Raw genomic sequence first — 8,770 nt, forward strand, 5'->3', positions numbered from 1 at the left:
ACCGTAAGCTTCTGTGAGCAAGGACGTTCCTGCGTTCCATTTACCATGTCACCACCAAATGGTCCTGATTTTTCACCATCAAATGATCCTGGAAGCAGTGTCAGTGCCCCACAGCTCGTTGCTCACTTGTCCTGGAATGCTTCATTTCTAGCAGAGAAACTGGGCCCCATCTGTCTGAACGCCTCGTGAAACAGAGGCTATCCACATTATGGAAGGCATGGAATGAAACAGGAGATGCCTGAAGTCTTGATCATATTCGGAGTTAGTTTACATTTTTGTGTTTCAGAAAGAACTAAATTTCTCACAATCCTCCAAAGTCCACATGTGTAGGCCAAGCCCCTCAAGGCAATTAAAGGAATAGGAAAATGTACCCACAGCTGATTTCAGCATGAAAGCACGTGGTGTCCAGAGTCTTTTAAATCCTTAAAGCAAAACACCTGGATTCTGTTCCAGGCCGCCGGCTCCCCACCCAGCTCCAAGCACCTGTTTCTATCTGACCAGCCCTCCCACATTCTACCCCTCTCGGCTCAGGAGAAGAGGCAAGAATTTTTAAATTCTAATTTTGCTTGTATAAAGATGGTAAGAAACATTCCGTGAACTAGGAATCATAAGGCTCCTCCCCCACCCCCGCCGTGAGCTCTCCCCTATAGAAAGTCCCTTCCATTTTCAGAGAATAAAATCGAAACATCAAATGGATGGAACACAGTGACCACACCGTCCCTGGCAGGGCCGCCTCGGACTGTACCTGAATTTCCTCTGTGTGCACTGTACCCGATTTACGGAGTCTGTGGCTCTTTCAGCTCCTTCGTCATCATCTGCTGCAGTCCTTGTGCGCTGGAGACCCTCAAATCAGTACGGGGGCCGAGCGCGGTGGCTCACGCCTGTAATCCCAGCACGTTGGGAGGCGGAGGCAGGTGGTTAACTTGAAGTCAGGAGTTGTAGTCCAGCCTGGCCAACATGGTGAAACCCCGTCTCTATTAAAAATACAAAAATTAGCCTGGCATGGTGGCGGGCGCCTGTAGTCCCAGCTACTCGGGAGGCTGAGGCAGGAGAGTTGCTTGAACCTGGGAGGTGGAGCTTGCAGTGAGCCGAGATCTCGCCACTGCACTCCAGCCTGGGTGACAGAGCGAGACTCCGTCTCAAAAAAAAAAAACAAACAAAATCAGGAAGAGGACTTTGAAGCTCTTTAATACTGAGGCTTGGAGGGGCCCTAGCATGGGATTTGGGCAACCCAGCGCTTCCCCTTTGAGGAGTGGCTCTAGAAATCGCCTTCCACAGTCCACAGGGAAGGGCTTTAGCCACGATCCAGGACTGAGTCCTCCTTAGGGTGTGGGTGAGCCCCACGGCTGGGCCCAGCCCCCTGAAGACCACCGGGTAGCCTCGCTCCCGTCCCTCGCCCCAGCCTCGCCCTACAGCCCCGCCGCGGGAGGGGCCGTCTGGAGGAGACCCGCACCTGGGCCTGGGCTCCTGGCTGGGGGCAGCCGAGCAGGCGGCGCCCAGGCCCGGGTCCTCCCCGCCCTCGCAGCTGCCCCAGCCGAGCCTCCCGGGCCGGCCTCGCCCTGGGGGTGGGGGTGGGAGTGAGGGGGAGCAGCCTCGGGCTGCGGCTCCCCCGGCCCGGCCCATGCGGGCTGCACACCTGCCCGCCCGGTGAGGCTTCATTAGGCCGCGCCTGTGCATCACGGGCCGGCCGCGGCGGCGTGAGTCCAGGCCATGGAACCCACAGAGGATCCCTGCCAGGGACCGCGGGGTGAGTGTGGCGACCCTGTCCTGCGAGGGGGTCAGGCTTTGGGGGCTCGGGGAGGGGGGAGGCCTGTGATCACCAGGTCAGCGATCTAAGAGCTTCAGTAGGCCGAGGGCCGGGTGGAGTCGGTGGGGTAGGGTGGGAGGAGGCCGACCTCGCTGCCCCTGCGCTTTGGGGTTGCAACCCATCCCCCCGCCTCCAATCTCCCAACGCTCTGGGGAGAGAACCCTGGGAGCCCCAGGACCCTTCCAGTTTGGGGTCTGACACCCGTCCCCTTCTTACAAGGGCACATCACTCCCATAGGACAAGTGCTTACGGAACACCCACAGTGCTGGGTACCAGGCTTTTTGCTACAGTACAAGCTCTCCTAAAATGCTGTAAAACAAATTTGTCCCTGCTTCCCCATACCACCAGCCAGCTTTGTCCCTTCTGTCCACAGAGGCCTGCTCGTCCTCTTCACCAGCCCAGACCCTCTCAGGCAAGTCAGGTCCAGCTTGTGTCCTAGGAAGGGACTTGGAAGGGCACCCTTGACCATGACCTTCTTCTTTGACACTCTGTTAGAAAGTCATTCCTACGGTCAGGAGCGGTGGCTCTTGCTTGTAATCCCAGCACTTTGGGAGGCCGAGGCTGGTGGATTACCTGAGGTCAGGAGTTGGAGACCAGCCTGGCCAACATGGCAAAACCCCATCTCTACTAAAAATACAAAAATTAGCTGGGTGTGGTGGCACACACCAGTAATCCCGGCTACTCAGGAGGCAGAGGCACGAGAATCGCTTGAACCCAGGGGGCAAGTTTGCAGTGAGCCAGAATCGCACCACTGCACTCCAGCCTGGGTGAAAGAATGAGACTCCATCCAAAAAAACAAAGCAAAACAAAACAAACGAGCAACAACAAAAAAGTTATTCCTTAAGACCTATCTCATGCAATTTTCATTAATATAACAATAGCTCTTAGTCGTTACTAAGCATTCATTACAAATGTTCCAATTTAGTTGGAAATGATAAAGCAGCTCCCTGAGCTGAGGGTTCTTGGGGTTATGAGTCAGTTGGGAGGTGAAAGTGGGGGGACCATTTGATGGCCCCAGGAAGGACTCCATGTCGTGATTAAGTACACAGAGTATGTGCTCAGGGTGCTGTGTGATCTTGGACACATTACTCTGCTATCTCATCCTCATTCCTTCATCTGTTAGAAGGGAATATTAGCAGTGCCGTTCTCGCAGAGATTAAATATGCACTGTGCTAATCTTTGAAAGGTGTTTAGTGCCATGCCTGGAACATGGTAAGCTCCCGATGCATCAGTCAGCTCAAAGAAAGGAAGCCAAGCTTTAGGGATAAGTGGTAGGGTTTTTAGTTCTAGCTGGGCCACAATTTCCTTACTCGAAAAAGAGGTTGACCAGAGACTGAGATTCTGCTTTGCAGGGAGGGGGAGGAAATGGACATGCTAGGTGGTGGTTGGTGGGGGGGCATGTATGGGGCTGAGTAGGATTGGCAGAGACAGAGTTCCGTGGTTGTCCCTGTTATCTCTTTTGATGTTCTTGCCTCAGCTGCTGGAGATGATCGAATCCTGCCTTGTCCCATCTCTAAGCAATAATGTCTATGTTAATAATGATGCAGCAGGAACAGCATCCCACCTTGGGAGAGGCAGAATCCCTGCCAATCTGTTTCTCTTTGTCTTCCTGGTCCACCCCTAGCCCCAACATGATCCCTTGGAGATAGGTGAACAGTCCCTCAAACTCATACCCCTGGTGTCTGGGAAAAAGGGAACCCACAGGGAGTGAGTACCCGCAACTTAGGAGATACCATGAACTCAGGCCTTCTCAGAATTGCATACATTTGTCTAGATTTTTGAAAGAAGTTGGGTTATCTGATGTAATCCTCACAATAGTCAAGCTAGGAAGGTAAGTGTGGAATTATTACCCCATTTGATAGGTAGACACATTAAAGCTTAGGATCAAACCGTTTGCAGAGCAGGAAGCAGCATTTCCTCTTGGTCCAGTTCTTCCTTCTCCCTGATGCTAAGGTCAGTGGATGTTGGCTCCCCACAGGCCAGGAAGCTGGAGAGAAGCCCCTGGCTGCTGGACCCCGGGAGGAGGAACTGCTCCGGGGCTCAGCCCCTCATGCTCAGGACACTCAGAGTGAGGAACTGCCACCCTCCTGCACCATCTCAGGAGAGAAGAAGCCGCCAGCAGTCTCTGGAGAAGCCACTGGGGCTGATGCTGGGAAACTGTGCCCGCCCCCCCGCTCCAGGGCTCTCCACAAAGACAGAACTGTAGCCCGCTCCAGGCCCCAGGCGCAGGGGGAGGATTGCTCCCTCCCAGTGGGAGAGGTGAAGACAGGAAAGAGGTCCTATTCTCCAGCCCCCGGGAAGCAGAAAAAGCCTAACACCACGGGACTGGCCCCAACATCATCTCCTGGTGCCCCTAACTCAGCCCGTGCCACACACAACCCAGTGCCCTGTGGGTCAGGCCGGGGGCCCTGCCACCTGGCCAATCTCCTCAGTACATTGGCACAGAGCAACCAAAACAGAGACCAGAAGCAGGGGCCCCCGGAAGTGACTTGCCAACTTAAGAAAAAGACACGAACCTTATACCGCTCAGGTAAGTCCCTAAAGAGAGGAAACTGAAGAGCTCTGGGATCATCCTGGGAAAAGGTGGGGCTGTGCGAAGACTCTACCCCCAGGAGACCCGAGGGACGTGGTTAGTGTGTACGTCACTTCGTCCCGGATTCTCTCTTGGGCCGTGGTAGTGCCACTATCTCTGACCCTCGGAGGGAAGGTTGGGTTATCACATCAGAAAATGAGGTTGGAGCTGGGCACAGTGGCTCATGCCTGTAATCCCAGCAGTTTGGGAGGCCGAGGCAGGGGGATCACCTGAATTCAGGAGTTGGAGACCAGCCTGGCCATCATGGTGAAACCCTGCCTCTACTAAAAATACAAACATTAGCCCGATATGGTGGCCTGTGCCTGTAATCCCAGCTGTTTGGTAGGTTGAGGCAGGGGAATCGCTTGAACCCGGGAGGCAGAGGTTGCAATGAGGTGAGATGGTGCCACTGCACTCCAGCCTGGGCGACAGAGTGAGACTCCGTCTAAAAAAGAAAAAAAAGAAAATGACCAGGGTAGAAAAGTAAGGAAAGTAAACATACCACTCTCTGCTATAGCACCCAAGAGTGAGAAGGCCCAGCCCAATAGGAAAAAGGCTTTGGGAAAGTGTTGGGTTAGGGGCAGTGGCCCCATCTGTTAGAGATACTTGGTGAGCATCTAACTTTCTCTTTGCCTGCCTGTCACTGGCATTTGTCCTGCTCACACAAATTTCTTCTTCTTCTTTCAGATCAGCTGGAGGAGCTAGAGAAGATATTCCAAGAAGACCACTATCCTGACAGTGATAAACGCCGGGAGATTGCCCAGGCAGTGGGGGTGACTCCCCAGCGCATCATGGTAAAGGGGGCCGGCTTCCTGGTGGCAGGGTGGATTGGCGGAGGGCCCACCATTGAAACTCTTGAATTACAGAGTGAGTGCTTAGTGGCAGCCTGGGTAGAAGCTGAATTGAGGCCTCAGAAGTGGCTGTGTCCCTGACTGTTTCCAGAGTGCCACAGCCTGAGAGCATCAGGAGAAGGCACTGCAGAGACTTTTGATAAAACCAACCTGACAGAGACCTCAGCAGCAGAGTGCTGGAGTGACCTTCCAAAGTCCTGTAGCTCCTTGTGCAACAGCCAGGACCTAAGCCTGAGTCTCTAGGCCCCTCGTCTCCAGTTCAAGCACCTTTCCCCCGTAGGTGTGGTTCCAGAATCGCCGGGCCAAGTGGCGAAAAATGGAGAAACTGAATGAAAAAGAAAACAAGGACAATGCTGCAGCCCCTGGCCCTGCCAGCAGTCAATGCAGGTCAGCATTCCTCCTCTTTCTGTATCCCTGTGGGCAGAAGTGGGGTCCAAGCTGGGATCCTGAGGATCTAGAAGGAGAGCATTGGAAGGCTAGGCATGAGTCCTGGGGTTGCCAGGTAAGATTTACAGAGATTTTGGCTGCCATGGGATGGGGAAGTTGCCAATGCTCTGTAGGAGGCAGAGTTTGGGAATTGGTGTCTCTCCTGGCAATGAGCGCCTGTGCAAATCCAGAGACCACCAGAGCTACAGTCTTCATTCTTCCTGCCTCCAGCTCTGCAGCTGAGCTCCCACCTGCTGTGCCCATGGAGCCAAAGCCCGACCCTTTCCCTCAGGAGTCCCCTCTGGATACCTTTCCAGGTGAGCTCCCACCTTCAGAGCTAGGGGAAAATGGCAACTAAAGATAGTGAAGACGGACCTTGTTTGATGGAGGTGGGCGTGACCGGAGTCCTCCAGTGTTTCGGCCAGCAGGGCCTATTCAGGGGGACCTGGCGTGTCTTGGGTCTACCATTCACCAATGCCGAACCTGCCTCCCATTTCCCTTACCCTTATAGCCCCTCTTTGCCTTCTGTTCCTAGAGCCCCCCATGCTGCTGACTTCTGACCAGACTTCGGCCCCCACTCAACACAGTGAGGGTGCTCAGAGGGTGGTGACCCCCCCACTCTTCAGCCCCCCACCTGTGCGAAGGGCCGACCTTCCTTTCCCCCTTGGCCCTGTCCACACCCCCCAACTGATGCCACTGCTGATGGACATTGCTGGCAGTGACAGCAGCCACAAGGATGGCCCCTGTGGGTCCTGGGGGACAAGGTAAGGAACCTATGGGGCGTAGGTCACTCGAGTTATCTGGGCGGGGGTGGGGGTGTACATGGAGAGAAGATAGACCCTGAGAGAGGAGAGGGTTAACTGAGGGGAGCACAGAGTAGTACAGGAGTTGGGGATGAAAGAGATAAGGGGATCTGGGGAATGGCCTAGGGGATCACAGCAATAGAGCAGAAACAAGGGCAAGATGCTAGGAACAGGAGGCAGGAGAAGAGGCAGCTGCAGCAGCCTTGCAAGGCTGGGGTCACCATAGAGATGAGAAGGAGGTGAGAGGAAGGGACTCAGCTACTGTAATAGGAACGGGGAGCTCCTCCACCCCTGCACCTCACCAGCTGTTCCCCTGTCCTTGCAGCATCACCCTGCCACCCCCCTGTTCATATTTGGAAGAGCTGGAGCCCCAGGATTACCAACAGAGCAACCAGCCGGGACCCTTCCAGTTCTCCCAGGCTCCACAGCCCCCGCTTTTCCAGTCCCCTCAGCCCAAGTTTCCCTACCTCCCCACTTTCCCCTTCTCCATGCCCAGTTCGCTGACACTTCCACCGCCCGAAGACTCTCTGTTTACGTTTCCCTGTGGCCCCAGCGGGGGCACGTCGCAGGGCTATTGCCCAGGTGCCTCCTCAGGGCAGATCCTGATGCAGCCCCCTGCTGGGAATATGGGTGAGTTGGGGCTGGGAGTGAAGGTCCCCTTGGGATTGAGGTAGGTGGGAGGGGACAAAGAGCCACGTTATCTGGAGGGCAGACTGAGGCAGGTCATGCATGGTGAATGAAACCTTCGGTTTGCCCCTAGTTCTCTTTATTAAGCTCTTCTCCCTCGAATTCTGTAGAGGCTGCAGAGCACAGAGAGAGTTAACAGAGAACTCTGGAGTTTGGCATTAGGAAAACAGATTTGAAATCCAGCTCAGCCAGTTACTAGCTCTCCTGAGTCTCAGTTTCTGGGACTCTGAAATGGGACTCACAGTTCTATGTCAGGGAGGGATTTGGTGAGGATTATAAACAATAGGAGTGAAAATACTTGGCTTAGAGTAGATGGCAGCTAATATTCTGCTGGGCCACTTGGACCTCTGAAATCCCAGAAACATCTATCATATTAAAACTAGATTCTAGCAGAAGGGGAGAAAAGATCAGGTGGTTTCTGGTCTCCTTGTTGTGTGTATGAAACAGCATTGGCCTGATCCATGGTTCACTTTGTGTCAATATTACTAAACCACAGGACCTTGAGTGCTGGAGCCTGTGTCCTAAGCGTGGAAGACTTGCACTGAGGTCCTAAGCTGCATCTGTGTGTGTTGGGGCACGGGGGGATCTGTTGTAGAACACAGTTAATGATAGTTGATACTGTCGGTCCTGTCTGGTAATTCCTACACCCTCTGACCCCACAGGCACAGCCTCCTGGAGTGACCCCTGTTTGCCAGAGCTGCCCTTCCCTGGTCCGTTCTGCCCGCAAGCTCCGGGGCATCCCCCAGGAGGGGATGGCTACTTTCCTGATCTATTTCCAACTCCCTGCACCCAGGCTCTGGGCAGGCAGCCTTTGTCAGCTCTCTCCTGGCTGCCTGAAGGGGCCAGACCAGGGACTGGGCCCTTACTCAGCAAGGCAAAAGAGGAACCGCCAACTGCTTCCCTGGATCAGCCCTCAGCTCTGGAGGAGGCCAGAGGGGATGACAAGAATAGCCATGTCCCTTAGTTGGGGGGTCAAAGAGTGAAAAGAGGCTGCTTGGTGGGACAGGATTAGGCCCGCTGAGAGGACAGGGGTTGGAGGTTTGGGAAAGAGTGTGGACTCTGTAGACTGAGGGGAGAGTCAGATGTTTCCCCTGTGTAGGCTCGTCTTGCTGATATGAGAAGGAAGAAAGAGGGCTGGCCCTTCCCTTTTCTTCACACTCCGTGTGGGGGCCCTGAAGGAAGCAGGTGGCCTGTGTTACTTCTGAATGTTGTATCAGGTGTTTTTGTTTGTTTCCTACCCTTGCTTGACAAATGAGCTGGAGTGTCCACTGTAAGCAGTAAACTAGTCCGTCCTGGGGTTTTCTCTGTGGTTATGTGTCTCAATGTCTCCGCACTCACTCTAATGAAGAGCTCCATTTTCTTCCTTTTATTCCACTTGGCTGAGCAGTTATTAGATGCCATTCTCAGGTGGGCACCACTGGGCATGATCACATGGAGGGCCTCTTCCCTGGGCCCATCTCTCCCACTGAAGAAGGAACTGTGCATCTTGGGCTTTGCCTTCAGTCCCAACATGTAACCATATTCTATTCCCAAACCCATGACTGACCCTGAGCAAATCTGAGTATGGGCCTTTCTCTGGAAGTTGGGCCCTGTAGGGACAGGATCACAAGAGAAGCCTGAGAAT

The 8,770-nt window shown here is 54.1% G+C and overlaps 1 protein-coding gene across 1 annotated transcript in view; it reads left to right on the forward strand.

Annotated features, from left to right (window-relative positions):
* NOBOX (NOBOX oogenesis homeobox) overlaps positions 1-8,110 on the forward strand; it is a 31,288-nt gene extending 23,178 nt beyond the window's left edge. The window contains exons 5-13 of the mRNA XM_033194227.1: positions 728-852; positions 3,432-3,514; positions 3,766-4,337; positions 5,067-5,269; positions 5,511-5,617; positions 5,888-5,973; positions 6,192-6,420; positions 6,785-7,089; positions 7,809-8,110. Of these exons, the coding sequence (XP_033050118.1) occupies positions 728-852; positions 3,432-3,514; positions 3,766-4,337; positions 5,067-5,269; positions 5,511-5,617; positions 5,888-5,973; positions 6,192-6,420; positions 6,785-7,089; positions 7,809-8,110 (2,012 nt within the window). The remainder of the gene's footprint in view (positions 1-727; positions 853-3,431; positions 3,515-3,765; positions 4,338-5,066; positions 5,270-5,510; positions 5,618-5,887; positions 5,974-6,191; positions 6,421-6,784; positions 7,090-7,808) is intronic.
* The last annotated feature ends 660 nt before the right edge of the window (positions 8,111-8,770 follow it).

The sequence above is a fragment of the Trachypithecus francoisi genome, unplaced genomic scaffold (genome assembly GCF_009764315.1).
Source record: "Trachypithecus francoisi isolate TF-2019V2 unplaced genomic scaffold, Tfra_2.0 Lachesis_group4, whole genome shotgun sequence".
NCBI classification, from domain to species: Eukaryota; Metazoa; Chordata; class Mammalia; order Primates; family Cercopithecidae; genus Trachypithecus; species Trachypithecus francoisi.